Genomic DNA, 20,509 nt, shown 5'->3' with positions numbered 1-20,509 from the left:
AAAGAAAATGATGTTTAAGAAAATTTTTTCTCGTAAAATATGTCAAACTATTGGAGAAAAAATTATTTTATCTTTTCGAGATAAATACAATAATTTACTTAATCAGAAAGTTATTGGTGTCTGACTCCATGAAAGGTCACACTCACCACGACTTTGTTTTTTATTTTCCCTAAAAAATTGACAGGTAGTTGATATGTACACTAATGCTTCTTTGAAAAAATTTTTCTCTTAATACGTATTTTTATCTAGAAATTTTCTGTTTTTCTATTTACAAATTATTTTTATTTAAAAAATTTTCTGTGATTAATAGATAGAATGAAATGGCAGTCTTTAAGAAAGACCTAAGGCATCACAGATTTGACATTTATCCCAATTATGGAAAATTTCAGGTTAAGTTTTATATTTGAAATAATCGAATTTTACTTCGTTTTTCATTTTGAGGGAATGTTATTAAATATTTAACGTTAAAATTTAAAAAAAATCGTGTTATGCATCATTTTTTCCCGCCATTTTATCCATATTTTATGTTGAAAAAAAAGAAGGAAAATGGCATTGTTCTTCGTTGTATCCAATGTAAGAAAAACTATTTTCCAAAAAGTAGCTCGAAATAGAAAAATTACGTTTTTAAGGTAAACAAATTATTGATGTTTTATTTTTTAAATGATTGGCGCAGTCGGTAGGAAAAAAATTCATGAAAGTATTCAAAATGGCGGATAGGAATACCTTTATTTCCGAAGTGTCATCGAAATTTTACTAGATTATAAATTAAATACAAAAAGCAATTGATGCCGGCATCAAAAGTACAAAGGAAAATAATATTGGACGAATTTTTTCTTGGAGAAAAATAATAAAACGTCCAGCGTTTTTCTAGCCAGGTCGAAAATTCAAATCTTTCAAATATCAAACTTTTTATAATTAATTAATTGCCTTAGTTTTTTTGTTTTTGTTAATTAAATCGTACTAAACACGTAAATGAGGCATTATATGGCAAACTTAACCAAAAAAAAAACATTTTTTTTTTCGGAACAAACTCAAAATATAAAAAAAGAACCGAAAAAATTAATTTATAGTTATACATGCGTAGCTAACGTTCCACGTTTCACACTTGCCATATTATTACTGGTTGGCACAATATGTGTCCCATTCGGTGAGTTCGGTAACCGTGCCACTTGTGGTACAGCTCCGTTCGCCTGCTGTTGTTGTTGCACTAGAGACGTTCGTGCGGAAGCGTCTCGCGTATACGGGGGTGGGGCAGGCGTTGCAGCTAATATCGCTGTATTTGGTGGGGGTAAACCAACATTTGTATTCCTTAAATATGGATTACCATATGTGGCACTGTATCGTGGATCGATTGTACCATTTGCCATTGTGACGTAACTTGGATTCAGATCGTTTAGCGCGACCGAATTTGTTGTGTATGGATTGTTGTGAAGTGAGTTGAGAAGACTATTTTGTGAGGTAATTAAGTTACTATGGGAATTTGCGTTTATGTGATTATTTGTCGCTTGCAATGAGTTCAATTGAAGACGTGTTGATTGTAAGGATTCACGGCTTGAATCCAATGTGGATTGTAATGCCGGTTGTAATAATGGTGGGGGATTATAATCTCTGGAATAATCCACATATGGAACATATCCATTATTGTTTTGTCCATCCTGTAACAAATAAAAATTCTAGTTAGTTTTTGCTGGTCATCTAATCGCCTAAAGGATCATATTTGCATATTTTTAACTAAATCGGAGATTTTTGAATAATACTTACATTTTTGGGAGGAAAACTTGGCTCCACATATTCTGCTGAATACCTGTATTCGGTATCTAATGATAATGGAACAGGACCTGCTAAAGGAACACCTCCTGTTGGACCATGTGTTGCTTCACTTCCTGTAATGTAACAAAATAATATTTTTTAGCCAGAAGATAAAACAATTTGGAGGGTTTAATAGTTTTGAAAACATTTTTTAAAAGCTATTATTTATGGACAAAATTCTTACAAATCTTGTTTAAATAATAAACTAGTAATTAAACATGGAAGAAAATGAGACATTACTAAAATAAAAACTGTGAATTAGTTTGGGAATTTATACTGGATATAGTTTGGGACTTTTTTGGGATATTTACCTGCATCTGAATCACCGCATCTGCCAATATTCGTTGCACCTGTCGTATAATCCATGTTACTAACTGAACTTCCAGCGCGTAGATCTAATTTTAGATCAGATATATTGGAACTTCGATCACTTTGTTGTGTTTGTTTCTCAATTGTGTTTGTATCCCCTACAAAGAAAAATAGTCAAAATATTAATCGGTTCCCCAAAAGTTTTCTCTCAAAAATAAATCCGATTCTTACCTTCAGGATTCTTTTTACTCTGCCGTTGACATAAAAATATAATCATTGTTATAATGATAATAATAATCACACCAAAAATGATTCCAGTAATAATTAATAGCATTGGAAAACTTTCTGGAAAATCAAAAAAATCAAAAATTAATTCCTTTCCATAAAAATATTACATAAAAAGGTTACCGCAAATGGGTCCCAGGGCTTGTGTCCTCTTTAAGAACAATCTTTCACCCGAAGGCGAGATGTTGTTTTAAGCAGGAGAGGCTAAAGGATTCTGTCGAGATCTTTCTTCCAGGATTGATTGATCCTGACAATATTCACCTGACACCCTGCAGGTGCAAATAAAATGTATGGAGGTTTTTTCGTCCTCTATAGAGGCCCTACAAGTAGGATCTACAGAAATCACCATGTTATCAAGGTGGTAGTTGAATTGATAGTGTCCTGCCAAGAATCCCAATACAGTTTGAACAGTCGTATGCCCTGTGTAATTCCAGTAATCAAGAAGATCTTGGCGTAACTATTCTTGACAGGCTCTGAAGACTCCTCTTGTGTCCCATTTTCCCTCCCCATAATTTGAGATAAATATTGAGAACTTACTTTGTGGCATTAAATTAATTTCCACAACATCACTTCCATATGGATTCGTTACACTACAATTATACATTCCAAAATGTTTTTGTTGTGATTCCCGAATAATTAACGTTGATTTCACACCTTCCGGTAAAGGATCTTCTAAAATGGAATAATCTTGATCGTTAAAATCCACATCACGACCATTAAACGACCAAATAACATGTTCCGGTTTCGGTATAGAAAATGCTATACATTCGACGCGAACATTATCACCTTCGATTCCAAATTGTGTTTTATGGCTGATAATTGTTGGAGGACCTAGAAAATTTTGAAAATGATTAATATCACCATAAAACTTGGAAATCAAATGGGAGCGCATTGGTTATGAATGTAGTTTTACCTTTTAAATACACGTACGCTTCCGCACCAATTTCTGGAAAACCGGCAACGGATGCCCGACAATAATATCGTCCGGATGTTCTGTGATCCACGGTTAATGTTAAATTTGTATTTGATGATTCTGTTCGTAATCTATCTTCACGATTTCCACCGCGTCGTTTCGAACTGCCAATAATTCGTTCAGATGAGGCAGACATTCTCATTCGTTCGACTAAGGACAGAAAAAAAAGAAGAAATGTTAAAAAAATAAATTCAAGCTCTCTGGAATCAAAGTTTTCTAAGATTCTTCTTTCTCCCACTTTTCCATTTTTCTGGTCTTTGTGGATTAAGAACAAATGACCACTTGAACCAAAGAAGTTCAATGTCCGTGATCTTTTGGATGGTTACATGAAAATCACTTGATTGGTATAAACTTACCTCCATCCCAGGAATTTTGTTCCTCGTTTGCACTACCACCAATAACTTTTGATCGATATGTGGGAGCTGAATTTTCATGGCTCCAAACAATTTCTGCGGGTGGATTACTATCCACGTCACAGGTTAATGTCACTGTTGCACCGGATTCCGCTTGCACTGATTGTGGTTTTGTTCGAAATACTGGTGCATCTGAAAATATAAATATTTTGTAAGTTTCATTTGTAACAAGGAAGCTACAGGTCTTGGTGTAACAGGAATCTCGGATAACTTACATGTAACATCCAATGTTTCACTTTCTTCACTTTTTCCCACAGGATTATGTACTTCACATTTCACAATATTATCGTGATGTTCCCGCGTTACATTATGGATAACCATTTCCGTTGTATAGTCTCCGATAATCAGTTTATCATTAAGATACCAACGATATTCAACGTCTGGTGGATTTGCATCGGCTGTACATCCAAAATGAACTTCAGCACCTTCGGGAATTCGTCCATTTGGTGTAGCACCCGATAAAATTTTTACTGCTACTTTTGGTGCATATTTCACCTGAAAACAAAAATAATTTTTTTGAATTAGTAAGATGATTCATAATTTGCTTTCATGGGAAAAAAACTCCGGACCGGGTAATCGAAAATTGTGGCTGAATATCGAAAAAGCTTCAAAAGCTAAAGTTTTTTTACGTTTTCTTTTTGGAAAACGCCATAAGGTTATCAGAATCTGTTATAAATTTTCTTCATGATGGAAACTCTTTTGAAGCTCAATCCCCGATTAATTTTTGGACATTTAACATTATTGAAAGTTATTCCAAAAGGTATTGTGTTAAAAATCACAATTTTAAAATGAATTAATTCAAAATTAATTCTTCTGCCCGCAAGAGGTCCTAAAACTGTGTTTATTGTGATCAAGGAACTTTGAAGTATCATTAACCGCAACAGCCGAATCACTTTAATTAATGAAATAAATAAACAAGTAATTGTTTTGTTTCTTTATCCCATGATAAATAAAAATCCTGCAGGATAATTTACAATAAAGTGTATCCGTGTTAAAAAAAATCACTGTTCTTAAAAGATTTGAAAGAATATGTTTTTAAATGAGGTCTCTCTATTATTTCTCCAATGAATAATAGTTTTTCAAGCAAAAAGAATTTTAAAATTTAGTTTTTCCTAGTTTGTACAAGTATATATATATTTATATATTTACAGCATTTTCTTTTTATGAAAATTGCCCTGCTATTGTGAAAATATATGTACAATAAAGTGATGATTTCACTGACAAGTAAGTAGATTAAATATAAATAGTAGGATAGACGCGGATAGGGTGTCCCTCCATATACATTTGACACCAAAAAACTTTGTATAAGAAAAACTATAAAAGAAATAACTTAAACAACCTTGGACTCCTACTCGTGGCTAAAAACAAGGAAAATAAGTATAGGACAGAAAAAAACTTGGGTATAGGGGGTATGGAGGTTAGCGGGCCATGCTCGAGGATCGCGCCTCGAAGCAATGGTTCAGAGCACCTAGCCAAGTAGACCCTTGTACTCTATCCCCGCTACGCTTTTCAGTGGCTATTATAACCAACTGATGTCCTGAAACCCGGGATTTGCCTAGCGCTGAGTTTCCTAATTTCTTCTGGTCGGTCTTCGAGCAGTAACAGAGAAAGTGGATGGATGTTCCTTCTGAATTTTTTCCGCATCTGTCACACGCGGGAGATTGTCTTTTTCCAATCTGATATTGGAACTTGTTCAGGTTATCATGCCCTGTGAGTAACTCAGATGACCCTAATATCAGCTCTATTTAGTTTCAAGATCTCCTCGACTCTGTTATCGAACGAGTTTCCTTCACTCAACAGGCTTTTGGCGATTCGCCCTCCCTCGTAGCTGGTCCATACCTTTAATTGTTGGTTTTTCAGATTATCTCCTAATCTATTAAGACCTTCTTGGTATAGCATCCTCGCAAGCATTTCTTGAGTGGGAGCCATGGTGGTTCCCAGAAAAAAACTTGCTAGAGTAATAATATATGTAAGATGGTAGAAGGGACATCCAATAGATTTCGCTTCTTTTAAGTTTTCAAGTTGTGTGTATTAAATAATATTATCGTGGCTACGGAACATAATAATAAAAGCAAAAGCGTAGCTGAATCGTAGCTCTGAGTTGTAGTCATGTTTAGTTAAAATTTACAGTAAAATCTTTTATTGTAAAATGACAAAGACATTGTGGGATTGTATACAAAACTAGAGAACTAGAGACTGAAGACTTTAAAAGACATCTAACAGGATTTACAATTGTAGAGTTTGGATATTATAATATACGTTTTGTATATTCTATCTTACGTTAATTTAAAAAGACGTTTATTTAACCCTTAACTGACAACGTGTAACTACAAAATATATACGAAAAAAAATATAGTTGTACAGGGTGGATCCTTTTAATCTGTAATGGCTATTAATTCAATTAATCTACAAAACGAATGACAAAATTGGTATCAGAAAACAAAAAAACTTATAGAAGAAAACAAGCCAAGAAACATAGCTTTTTTTGTTTGCGGCTAATTAATGGCTGAGGTTTTCTTGCGATTAAAAAAACAAGTTGACGTCAAAACCCATCGATTGACATCTGGTAGGTCCGATTTGGAATGATAGGTGCCGAGAAAACTTTAGAAATATCGCATTTTTTTCGTAAAAACTTTCCTCTTAGTCGAGAGATTGTGATAGAGCGGTTTTTCGGTTCTTAATCTCTTCGCCTAAACTTCTTCGGTCATGATATTTTAGCAGCAAGTGAGTTATTATGAAAGGTTCTTTTTTTTGAAACAAAAATATTGCAAGGAAAATGCACAGGTTTAAAATTATCGGTTTAATAAAAGCCATAAAATTTTTCTCTTGAATAAAATCTAGAAAAACTTTGTCTACGTATTAAGTTTACGATTTGTTTCTTTTTTTTTTCTCCAGAAAACATTCAACATGTATTTCTCTTGTTGTGTTGTTTGAAAAAAAAAAGTAGAAATGTTAGAAAAATTATATTGTGTTTATCAAAGAGTCGAGGACTGAGGAGGCACCAAGCAGGCAAGTAAGCATTGCAAGCCTCCTCAACTCAGCTTTTATTCTTTATCAAAGCATACGACAAATTACATTTTTACATTTTAAAGAAAAATATTTAGTATTTTTATCATTATGAATAAGATTTGTTGTGTACAATAGTGTACGTAAGGTACAATTTTATTCAAGAAAAATTGATCTATCTTAACGAAAAAATTGTATTTAAAATGGCTGGATTTTTGGATAATATTTCTTTTCTTATCGAAATTAGTCATGCGGGAGGTACTTAGGGGTTGCCCATAACAGAAGTCACGCTTTTTCTGGCAATTTTTGAGCAAATTTTCTGGAAAATCTTTTATCACGCGACTAAAGATTACCGAACGGTTGACACGAGTGCTGACGGGTTAAAATCATTTTTCAAGTTCTTCTATCAATATAATTTACAATTTTCAGACGGTTTTCCACACGTTTCCAGCATAGTTCAATTAATGATTAATTTAACATTTACAATGATGTAAATGTGATTGATCTTAATAGTACAATTCGACTAAAATATAATTTTGCAACTTAATATAATATATCTCGGGAATTAAGCATCAGATCGAAATTTGGTAAAGACATTTTTCGCTTGTTTTAATGAGCTTAATCTCGTAATAGACTTTTCTAGGGCCAATTGAAGAACACCCCGTATATGAAAATTTTTGTCTTTAATATTAGTGGCCTCCAATGTTCAAAGCTAAACCAAACTTGCAATATTTTATCGTCTATTTCTGAGAAATCCACTGATAAACGCTGAATACTACAAATCGTTTGCCTAACTCGAGCACATTACTTTGCTGTAATTTTTTTTGAACGGTATATTTTCGTTGATTTCAAAACAGAATACTAAAAGATATTATTATTTTCTTTTGAAAAAAAAAACTATTTTTGTAAATAATTGTGTTTAGAAAATGAATCGACTCGACTTTTCATATATTTTTCTTCATGTGCTGCTAAAGGCTATAAATTTGTTATAAAAAACAACTTTTTATATTTCCTCGACTTTCTGCTTTTGCTGATTAGTTTATAAAATATATAAATATATTTTTTTCCAGAGAAATATTTATGTACAGAGTGATTTTTTTAAAATATTTTATTCGACTAATTATTTTTTGAAATACCCTACTCAGTATACAGGGTAGCCAATCAATTAACCAATCAAAAAATATCATAAACAAAAGTTGCACAGTTTGATGGAGGAACATCATATTGTGATCAGATTGGACCTGGACCGGGTTGCTTTATTAGTCAAATTATATCCTAAAGCTAACATTTTTATACCATGTATATATGAAATATTCATAGTATATTAAGTTTAGTCCAAAGTTTGTAACGCTTAAAAATAATGATGCTAGGAAAAAAATTTTGTCAAAGGTGTTCATAAAATCACCTAATTAGTTCATTTCCGGTTGTCCGTCCGTCCGTCCGTCCGTCCGTCTGTGGACACGATAACTCAAAAACGAAAAAAGATATCGAGCTGAAATTTTTACAGCGTACTCAGGACGTAAGAAGTGGGGTCAAGTTCGTAAATGAGTATCATTGGTCAATTGGGTCTTGGGTCCGTAGGACCCATCTTGTAAACCGTTAGAGATAGAACAAAAATTTAAATGTAAAAAATGTTCCTTATCAAAAATTAAACAACTTTTGTGTGAAAAATTTTTTCGTAAACATCACTGTTTACCCGTGAGGGCGCCAGTTAGGCGGAAATTTTATAATATGTACTATACTTGATTATCAGTTATGTATGTGTCACATGTATGTACTGTGTACTGTGATAAACAAATCAACACTGACTATACATGGTATTTCAACAATTAACTCAGTCAATTGTTTGTTTTCCCTTGTTTAATTAATATATTTATCGAAAATCGTTAGCTTTCGGCGGCAAATTTTAAGTTTAGAAAGAGGCAAAACTTAATAACAGTCTCTCAAATTTCCAGCCATTCCTCAGACAGATTTTTTCGCTTGTTTCAAGTTAAAACAAAACACCCTGTATATATTTATATAAAAATTGGTAGAATGACGTCATACTTACTTCTAATTTAATATGTGCAATGCGATGTGTTCGTTCCGCTGTATTTTGCGCTTGGCATGTGAATGTTGTATTATGATGTTCACGTTTCGGTGTTAATTTCAATATTGATTTTACGGTAAATCTACGACCATCTGGTAAATTTGTTATAATGTTTTCAACACCATGGCTCATTACTGTACCATGACCATCGATCCATGTGATCTGTAACAACAATATTAATCAATCAATAATAATCTTTATATAAATATAATTAAAATGAATGTTCGATGTGTGGTATCTTGTTGAATAGATATAATTAATGCTCAAAAAATTAAATTAAAAATTCCAATAAGATCGGATAAAAATTGCCTGTGTTATCAAAAAAATCAAATTTTTAAACTCAATGACGTCATCAGAATCCAAAAAATTTAATTTTGCTCTATCACATCCAAATTTTATCCAATTTTGATAAAGCAAGTATGTAATCCTACTAAATTTGGGCCATACTTTTCAAATTTATGGTCAAAATTAATCTAGCTCTATTAGGTTTCAAGATTGTGGAGGTCTGGTCCTGGAATTAGGCACATATGTGATAGCTAGCAAAAAACTGACATCACAGCTGTAAAGAATGACCCAAAATTAGTGGGTTTCAAAAAAAATTCCAAGAAGATCGGATAACAATTGCCTGTGTTAACAAAAAAATCGAATTTTTGAACTTTATGACGTCATCAGAATCCAAAAAATCTAATTTTGCTCTATCACATCCAAATTTTATCCAATTTTGATAAACCAAGTATGGAATCCTACTAAATTTGGGCTATACTTTTCAAATTTATGGTCAAAATTAATCTAGCTCTATTAGGTTTCAAGATTGTGGAAGTCTGGTCCTGGAATTAGGCACATATGTGATAGCTAGCAAAAAACTGACATCACAGCTGAAAAGAATGACCCAAAATTAGTGGGTTTCAAAAAAAATTCCAAGAAGATCGGATAAAAATTGCCTGTGTTATCAAAAAAATCGAATATTTGAACTTTATGACGTCATCAGAATCCAAAAAATTTAATTTTGCTCTATCACATCCAAATTTTATCCAATTTTGATAAACCAAGTATGGAATCCTTCTAAATTTGGGCCATACTTTTCAAATTAATGATCAAAATTAACCTAGCTCTATTAGATTTCAAGAATGTGGAATACAGACAGTTAACAATTTTTCCAAGTCTAGATTAAGTATACGCTTAGGCCTGGCAGTGTATCACGACTATTGCAGAAGCTGTCACAGTGGTGACGAGGAGCAAACAATGTCTCATCTTCTCTGTCACTGTCCAGCTCTTGTCATGAGGAGATGGACTTACTTGAACCAGCTTCTCTTTGACGACCTCACTGACCTAAAGTCAGTCGACGTCAAAGCCCTCCTGCTGTTCTTAAACAGCTCCAAATGGTTCATGGAATAGTGCCCGGGAATGTGCCAAATCTTTTTCGAAATCACAACGGACCCTATGGTCTAAGTGTGTCCCACCCCAGGACAGCCACTCTAACCTAACCTAGATTAAGTATTTCATATAAAAATTTGTTCAATGGGTTTTCGCTTTATAAAAAGTTCATTGAAGCGTTAAAATATTTCGTTTTTTTTATAAAATAAAATTAATTCTTTATTTTACACGGATTTTTATAAAATTTTTTTTCTGTAAAATCATAAAATCATAAGTTTTTTGTAATAATTGATTTGAAATTAAATAATAGAGTATAATTGTTATAATATTTTTGGCATACCTTCCATTTCGGTACGGTACGTTTAATACGATTAGGTAACGGATTAATCGCTAGAAAAAACTCTATTTTTCTTTCTATAAACTTTCGTGCAAAACTTGTTAATTTTAAGATAAAATACTTACCTCAGCCGCAGGTTTCCCAGCCGCTGATATACACTCCAATTCAATTTCACGATCTTCTGTTGTTGTTAGAACACTTCCTTGTGATATTCTTGGAGCTTCTGGTGGCACCAACACACTTAAGGTTGCATATTCTGATCGTATTCCAGGTTCACCCAAAGGTCCAGGACTCACTTGACATTGGTATCGGGCATCATCATCTAACATAACAGGGAATATATCCAATGAGAAATCACCTGAAATTAAAAAAAAATAAAATTGTAAAATGATTTATGATACGAAATACTTCTTTTTACTTCCAATAAATATTACAAAGTTAAGGCTGTTGGTGTAATAAGTGTTATTTCACAATTAAAGAGAAATTTCCTGAGCAATTTTCCTGTAGAAATTGCTCTGAAATATCACGAAACTTGATATAAATTATATAAAAATAGCTTAATTAACGATTGTGTGTATATTTTTGAGATATCGCTTTAAATTCTGCGCGAAAAGCTTGACGTTAACTTATTCTAATGTCAAAGGTTTCTGATTTTTGTATTTTTTGGCTGAACATTACTCTAAGAAAATTATTTTTTTCCAACTCGAAGATAAAGAAATTTTCTCAACTTTTAAGTAAAATAAAGCACTAGTACGTACCTACGATGAAAATAGTGCGAAAATAGAGTACTTATCCTGCATGAGTAAAGAAAATAATATATTTGTCTTGTTCAATTTAATTCAAGTATAAAATTAAATAAAAACACCATTTTCATTAATTTTAATTTTAGAAAATCTTAATTAATTCAAGGACAAATTTTCCAAAAAGAAAAAATAAACAAAAAAATGTTTGTTAAATTCTTTTTAAGAAATTCATAAACGAATTTTTTTAATGTTAATCAAACATCAAAGAAAAATTAATTAACTGATTAATAATTAAAAATAATCATGAAATTTAAATAAAGAAATTCATATCAAAAAAGATAAAAATCCTTTTATTAAGTAGATCATAGACGGTCAATATTCTTACAACTTATACAACTTTATTATGTACAAAAATTATGAGGTAGATTCATCGGCTGTGAGCTTTCTCTTCATATTCTCTTTGTGCCCTTTTCATGTTAGTATGTCGCTTATACCACTCCTTGGGCCAATTGTGAAAACCATGATACTTCAATTTTGAAAAATATTGCAGTAACGTTAAATTTGACCAGAAATGTGAAAAGCATGACCCAAAATTAGTGGGATTACATACTTATTTTATTAAAATAGGATAAAATTTGGTGTGATAGAGTAAAATCAATTTTTTTTATTTTAATGACGTCACAGAGTATAAAAATCAATTTTTTGGATATCTTGGCCTAATTTAGTACCATTTGAATGAAATTTTTTTTGAAACATACTAACTTTGGGTTGTATTTTCCATTTTGAGTGTTAGTAAGTCACTTTTACTCAGCGACCCCCAAAACCCCTTTATACGTCATAAAAATTTTGAATTTGCAAAAAATATGAAAGCGGGAGGGGAAGGGGTGGATGTTGTAAAAAGTGCTATATTAATAAAAGCATCTAAAATTTTGGGTTACTTTAGCATTTTAAACTATTTTGACCTCTTTTTAAAATCTTTTAAGATACATTTATTTCATACACCCCTTCCCCCTTACAGCGCGGGGGTTAAAACTTAAAAATTTTGCTTTAAACCATATAGACCTCTTTTAAAAATAGTTTTCTTATGCCAAAGCAAAAAACACCCCCCAAAGCCAGTCCATACACCCCCCAAACAATTATTTCCAGAAAGTGTTAAATTTTCCGTTTTTCGCAAAAATATGGATCAAGGAGTCATTTTACGGGTAAGCCACTTATTATAAAGTCGAAAGATAATAAAAAATGCTACAATTTAAAAAAAAATTTAACCTCGTAGGACAAAATGGCATAAAATGGCAGCCATTTTAAACAATTCCCTAAATTGGAAATTTTGGCCGAACTATTTAACGGATTTCGCTAAAATTTTAACCGAAAGTTGTAAGTAATAAAACCTACTATTGATATTAGTTTCATTAAAATCAATCGAATATTTTTCAAGTTATAGTCAAATGAACTGTTTTACCATATGTATGTATACATATATATATAACTGGGAGGGGAAGGGACGAAACCCCACCAAAAAATTATGAGAAGTAGTTCTTAACATGGACTACAAACCTACCAAATTTGGATATGCACCGATGTCTCCTTTTGCGAATATAAAATAAAAATGATAAAATTTCTGAAAAAAATTTCATTTTTGACGCCATTTTGTTTTTTAAACATGTTGCACCACTCCGGGAAAGTAAAAAATTTCAAAAAATACTTATTTTGATGTGAAAAGAAAAACCCCAAAGTTTCGTTGCTCGAACTTTTAATCCATACACAAGGCGTAATTTCACTCTACTAATTGTACTTTAACTAAAAAGATGAAAATGATGTATATTACAGCACAAACAAATTATTTTATGTATGTACAGACTACAGACTACAGACCAGATGATATGAATGGAGTTCTACGTTACTACAGTTACGTACGTAGTAACTGTAGTTAGTGACTGTAGAGTGACTGTAGTTCGTAGCACACTATACAAGCAGACAATTGTTACAAACAATGATGTTGATAACATTATGTCCGCAATGCAGCAATCACAAAACTATACATATACATATACATATAGTACTATAGTATATATATTATGTACCAACATAGGTACGGTGAGAGGTGATGTATTACGTTATAATGTATAACTACATACTATATTACTATATTACTACCGAGTACCGGGTGGCACCACTCTTAATTCAGTAATTCGTCGCATACATAGTACAATTAAGGATGTATGAGCATGACAACAATGTTTGATTTAAAGGCTCAAAATTTGTTTGTAGGTAGTCTTTTACTCAAAGAATATGTGGTTAAAATTTCAGCTTAGGTATCCGTGCAAATTTTTAAGAAAAAAGTCATTAAAAATCGATAAAAAATACATTGGCTCTTATGGAGGAATCTCAAAAAACGACATATTTTGGAAGTTTTTGATAATTTTCATTTGGAAAGAATGAAAACAAATTAAAAAAAAAACTTTTTAATAGAAAGTAAACATATTAGCAATGAATTAGAAAAGAAAAAAACTAAGTGTCACCGTCCATATAAGGGATGTAAGAGCAGGGTAGATTAAGGGTTGAAATTATTTTTATCTTATTTTCAACTTTGATGATGAATTTTGTTATAACTTCATGAATGTAGACGAAAAATATGAATACAATTTTTCGATATGTGTCTTGGTTTTCGAAATATCGAAAGCTAAATAATTAAACAAAATTTTCAATTTTCGATATTTTGAAAATTAAGCCAGATATCGAAAAATTTTATTCTTACTTTTCGTCTTATATCGTCAAGTAATAATATAAATTTATCATCAAAATTGAAAATATCTATTTTTAAATTTGTGCCCCCACTACCATGCTCATACATCCTTAAACTAAATATCTAAAAGAAAAAAAATTAATGCATTTGAAATTTTCCACAGTTGTTTATAAGGTTGGAAACACTTCGTAAAAAAAGTCGGCCTCTCAGGGACGTACCTAAAAAGGTTTTTTTTTGGCGAGGTTGGCATCACATAAAAAAAATTGTGATTGACCCAGATATGCCAATTTTCAAGTGGAAATTTGTTTACTCATTCAATCAAATGAAAAAGTATAAATCTTGTTAACCGTTAGAGATAGAACAAAAGTTTAAATGTACAAGTTATTCTTTATAAAAAAAACTAACAATTTTTGTTTAAATCATTCTTTCGTAAACATCACTGTTTACCCGCGAGGGTGCAACTTTGAAGGAAAAGACTTCGGGGTCTTTTGAAAGACCCAAAAGTGTTGATTGATTTTTTTCAGGTTAATTTCAACTAGTGGTTTTGTGAAAGCAAAAAAAAACAAATTCCAGAAAATACTAGCTAAAATTTCGAAATTTTTGAAAGTATTAGAGACAACCTTTTTTTGAGACAATCTGTAGCCTAGCACTATATGAATATGTTATGCAGAGTTTGCTATAATAGCAACTATCTATCGATAAGTTAGTAAAAAATATTACTAAAATTTTTATTTATTTATTTTCAAATCAAATTAAATTATTTTTGAATAAAATCAAAAATTCTATTTAATCCACCTTCAATCTCTGATACCATTCACTGTGACTTCGATCGGATAATCAAATCAAATTTAGAACGATATGGATCAAATAGATATTTATCGAATCGAATAAATTTGGCTGATGAAAACAGCGATACAAAATTTCAAATATTATAGTCCAAGAAAAAGTATAAGGTCGATTTTGAACAATCTCATAACCAGATAAGACATTTTTTTGATGAAATTTTATTGATTGATTTACACACCTGATAGCTATTAGATGGGTAAAGGTCACTTTAAAAGTCTTATCCATGCTAGAGCTAATAACTTGTTTTTGAGCTAATCCACTCAATTTTTCCGCATAAAAATACATAATAAAATATCAAAATAAAAAAGCTAATAAATTTCATTTAAAATAATAAAAAATAATAATTTTTATAGTCGAATAATTTTTGATTAAAAATGACACATTCAGAGATGTTTTATAGTGACCACATTATTTAACCACAAATATAAATTTCAATGAATTTTTTTAAATAATTTTTATTGCATAATTGGAGGTATTTTTTTTATTTTGGATGAGTATTGTCTATTACGTTGATGAATCAGGACAGGCAAGATTGGTATCCAGCTTTTAGATCACATTCGTGAACCCCTTGGTGTAACCTTACATATTTTAAAATTTTAAATTTAAAAAGAATGTAAAATTGAAAAATAATCTTTAATAAAATTAAACATACGAGTGAAATGGCGCATCCACTGGCACTTGTTGAAGGTCTGATGAAACACTATATTCTGTGGATCAACACTGACAATATTGTGACCATATAATTAATTTTGTTCAAGTTGTAACTGACACATCTGTTCCTTAAATTAAACAATAAATAAAGGAGAAAATGTAAACGCCTTTGGAAAGCTTTACAAAAACGTTCTTTTTAAGTTTTAAAATAGTAAATAGATTCAATCAAACTGATAGTTTTCGAGATATATAGTTTCTAATTCATTGCATTTCGAATAAAATTTCTTTATTGGATTTGAATTTTGAATGTTTTGTGAGAATCTTTTCAAACAAACGATATATTATTTTGACTATAGAAAGATATATATTTACAAAGATCGCCGCTCCAAGAGGGCTGTTTTAATTTATCTTCATCACATTGTTTCAAATTTTACAAATTTTAGTATAAATACATACACGTTTGTTCATAAATATTGACCCCAAATGCAATGTTTTTACAAAAATTCGAACTGAGATTTTATATAATTAATTTTGTTGTCCTATCTTGCCTGTCCATGATAGGTAGGTAGGTAGGTAGGTAGTAGGTAAATATAGGTATATATTTAATGTACGTTCATAATTATATTTAATGAATTGTGTTGTTTTGTTTATAATGTTGGTTGGTTCACATGTACCTTGTTATATAATGTTAAACAACCCTTATATTTTATAATATATGAGAGAATGTTTGATAATATAATAATTATATTTGAGAATATATACACTTAGAAGCTGCGTAAACTAAGTGAATTCCTTCTTAAAGAATAGGCATCGAGCTTTACTGAGTATATTTTTTTAGTTAAAAAGCCACAAATTTTATTACTAATATAAGAACTATTTAATATGTATCCATAGAAATACCATTTTGAATGTTCCGGCAATGTACTTTATTTCGTCGCCAATAGATGTCAGGAAGAGTTATATTTTGCAGTCAATGTTTCAGTTTTTCCCGAAAACACGTATAAAACAACGTTTTCTAAAAATGAAATCTAACTACATCGATTTTTCACACCAAAATCCCCCCGTAAACTAATTTTCATGAAAATCGTTGGAGCCGTTTCCGAGATTTCAATAGCTCCACCTGGAATCGAACCCAAGTACTTCTATTTTACAACCCAATATCATAACCACAAGTCTATCAATTCATTAAAGTAAAATAATTTTTAAAATGAAGAAATGTTCATAAAACATGGCCATTAAAACAAAACCAATAGATTATTTTCTATAACAAAGAAATTCGCTTCATACTCGAGTCGAGTACTAGTGAAAGGGTTGGTTTTTGGTAACACAGTTATTATTATTTTTTTTGGGGAAAACCATTTAAAGGGTGCTTTAAACAGTCTATTTAAACAAATTGTATGTTTTATTATTATTATCATGTACAGAATGTTCCAGGGAAGACATATTATAATTCTTATTTTGATATAAGAGCTGGTAACGTTTTTAATAAGTGAGGAAATATCTCATCATGCGCATAATGGTTTTCGAACGGTTGATGTGATTTTGACGGGTCAAAATCAACTGTCTCATGACGTTCGCCAAGTTTTATACTATTTTATTTATTTTTACCCTGTAAACTTCTTGAACATCCTGTATATATAGGATATTATTTTATTATTTTCGTATCTCATTTTTAACATTAATTTATTAAGTAATGTATGTGCCCTTCCTCCAAACTTCCCCGTACTTCCTCACATACATTTCTACTGCCATTCAACCTGGCAACCTGGCTCCTACACCAACATGCGTTCTAATTAGTATTGTCTTTCGCCTTACATCGTTACGATGTAATGATGTTCCTGTAGGAACACTGTACTTACAAAACAAGGTAACCAAATTATAATTTATGTATTACATGTTCTATCTTTGTTTTTTTTTATATACAGGGTGCATATGGAACTTTTTTATTATAAGATTTACGAAAAAATTTATTCTTTATAAAAAGCTCTGCTTTCAAAAATATTAACATTCAGCTATTCACTTTTATCATCAAATAGACAGGGTGTCCCCCCCAAATTGAGAAAGTTCGATAGGAATGTTAATGGTCATTTAGAAATGTAGAACAGAAAATTGAGGGAATTGATTCTAGAAATCATCCCCCGAAGATTTTTAGGAGTGTATTTAAACAATTTTGTAAAAGAACAATTATATGTATGGAACACGAAGGTGGGGATACGTACAGGGTATAAAAATTGTTGCTAGTAAATATAAAAAATATATTTACAAAAAAAATTGATATTCGTAATTAATTTAAAACAACACTTGATCATAGTTAACGCTTTATTTATAGATATTCTATTCGGTTTTCGCTTGGAGCTTTACAAAGCTCTCATCTATAAATATAATTCAATGTACCTACACGCGAGCTTTCATTTATTATGTGCAAAATTTTTTTTTAAACGCTCGCTGTTACATGTATTTATTAAAATTGAATTTTTTTTGTTAAAACGAGAGCTTTATAATATGATTTGAGATCAGTGCTTTAAAAAGCGCTCTTCATTATCCATATTGGAAAATTGTGAAAATAGATTATATCGACTATTAGCGAATTTCCGATGGAAATGGAGCTATTGTTTTTGTACTGATGATGTTCAAATGTTCATTGCTCCTACCTAATAGATGTCAAAAATGACCATCGTTAAACTTAAATGTATGTACGCTCTAGTTTTCGAAATAACAATTCTTGAAAAAATAAAAATACAATATTCGATTTAAAAAAAACTGTGTGTTTTTTTTTTTTTTAAATTTCTGAAGGAATTCGTTTAGCTAACGCAGCTCCTACGCTACGAATTTTTTTTAAACATATATTGCTATCGGTGATAAAAATATGTTTTAATCCGTTTAAACGAAAATATACAACATGTTTATTTCTGGGTTCTTTTAGTGTACGGGGTTTCTCAAAATCATTGGAAAGAAAAACTACACAGCAAGAAAAAAATCACAAGAGGGGATACTTTTTTCCTCAAAACAAACATCAAAAAATACAAACATACTTCGTTGAGGTACCGATCGAAACGTAATAAGGGCAATATGATCCGAAAAGAATTTCATTTCATTTACGTTCGATCAAGTCGTTTCGAGTCGGTCGAGTTATTATTTTTTAAAAATTTTTCTAACTTTTTATTATCCTGGTAAGTTATTCGTATGGACCTCAAGGGTCTTACCAAACTTTATCCACGGCTTGTTAATTTTGAAATAATTAAAAATTTTGCACTCGGAAATTTGCTAAAAATTCTTATTGGACCAAACTCTGCTAACAAAAATGTTGATTCATAACTATAGCGTTTTTTTTGCATTCTAAATTACGATTAATCGGTTTAAATTCAATCAATAAATAACGGTTGGTTCAAAAAAATATTGGTTTTTTTTTTGTCGATGATATTGAATTGTAAAAATAATTTAATTTTTATACAGAAAAATGTTTTCAATTAATCTGTACAAAAAAAAACTAAGTTGAATCGAATAGCAAGCAATTTTATTGATTATTTACGCATCAATAAATTTTAAACTAGATGATTGAATTTATATTTGAAATTTATAGAACACACAAACAAAACGAAGCTAAGGCGAGCACACATCTTCAAAAATATTTCTTTTGATCAAATATTCTTAAACAAAAAAAACTTTTAAGGGGTTCATAGACGTTCATTATTTTTGTTCTGAATGTTAAAATAAATATTGAGTAAGAAATACTGTGTATAAAAAAACACGGATAATTCCAGATTTCATATGGTTCAAGTCAGATTATTTAGTCGAGTTCTTGAAACTTGAGTTGAGTTGAGTTGAAAGTTTAGTCCCAAGTTTGTAAGGCTTAAAAATATTTATGCAACGAGCATTTCCAATTGACTGTCTGTCTACCTGTCCATTTGTAAACACGATATAGTGTGCTAAGGGTAAAAAATGAGTTTGAGCAAGTTAGGTCAAAGTCTTCGGTTCGAAAGATCTAAATTAGATACTGCACCCTGTTAGATACTGTAACTGACACATCTGTTCCTTAAATTAAACAATAAATAAAGGAGAAAATGTAAACGTCTATGGAAAACTTTACAAAAACTTTCTTTTTAAGTTTTAAAATAGTAAATAGATTCAATCAAACTGATAGTTTTCGAGATATATAGTTTCTAATTCATTGCTTTTCGAACAAAATTTCTTTATTGGATTTGAATTTTGAATGTTTTGTGAGAATCTTTTCAAACAAACGATATATTATTTTGACTATAGAAAGATATATATTTACAAAGATTGCCGCTCCAAGAGGGCTGTTTTAATTTATCTTCATCAAATTGTTTCAAATTTTACAAATTTTTCAATATAAATGTGTACACGTTTGTTCATAAATATTGACGCAAAATACAATGTTTTTACAAAAATTCGAACTGAGATATTTGAGAAAAGTTTTTTATTTAAAAAAAAAAAAAATGAATTACCTTCTCTTAAATTATTTAATAATAAAATTAAATTACATTTTTCCATTTTCCGGTTGTTTTTTTTTGTGCATGCATTAAAAATAAAAATTAATATGAGAGAAAAAAGATGGATAATAATAAAGTGTTAAAAGGAAAATTAAAAAAAAAAAAAGTAAATAATGAGAGAGATAATATCCATTTATAAAAATATTGTAAAACTAGGTGAAAGTCGACCGAAAGCTCTCTTAATCATTATATGTGAAAAAATTCATCGGGTGATTGAATTATCTTAGTACAGTCAACTGATTGAGAATGAAAATTCCATTACAAATGAAATTTATAAAATTTAGAAAACCACCGACAAATTTTTGGAATCCTAAACTCTCACTTGAAACATATCTCAGATTTTGAAGATCATCGCCCATATTTTTTAGTTTTTTGGTTACGGAACCCTAAATTAGTCCCCGAAAATAGTTAAGTACACTC

General features: G+C 30.6%; 1 protein-coding gene across 1 annotated transcript in view; it reads right to left on the bottom strand.

The window, feature by feature from the left end:
• Positions 1-672: 672 nt before the first annotated feature.
• Positions 673-20,509, bottom strand: part of LOC123291561 (irregular chiasm C-roughest protein) — a 36,404-nt gene continuing 16,567 nt past the window's right edge. Inside the window, exons 2-11 of the mRNA XM_044871895.1 lie at positions 10,721-10,953; positions 8,846-9,046; positions 4,005-4,284; positions 3,733-3,921; positions 3,317-3,526; positions 2,941-3,234; positions 2,350-2,463; positions 2,121-2,276; positions 1,762-1,883; positions 673-1,655 (exon numbers count right to left, since the gene is read on the bottom strand). Coding sequence (XP_044727830.1) covers positions 1,071-1,655; positions 1,762-1,883; positions 2,121-2,276; positions 2,350-2,463; positions 2,941-3,234; positions 3,317-3,526; positions 3,733-3,921; positions 4,005-4,284; positions 8,846-9,046; positions 10,721-10,953 — 2,384 coding nt within the window. The 3' untranslated portion in view covers positions 673-1,070. The remainder of the gene's footprint in view (positions 1,656-1,761; positions 1,884-2,120; positions 2,277-2,349; positions 2,464-2,940; positions 3,235-3,316; positions 3,527-3,732; positions 3,922-4,004; positions 4,285-8,845; positions 9,047-10,720; positions 10,954-20,509) is intronic.

Source organism: Chrysoperla carnea, chromosome 2 (genome assembly GCF_905475395.1).
Source record: "Chrysoperla carnea chromosome 2, inChrCarn1.1, whole genome shotgun sequence".
NCBI lineage: Eukaryota > Metazoa > Arthropoda > Insecta > Neuroptera > Chrysopidae > Chrysoperla > Chrysoperla carnea.
Note: the sequence above shows the minus strand (reverse complement) of the source record. Positions and strands in the feature narration are given on the sequence as shown.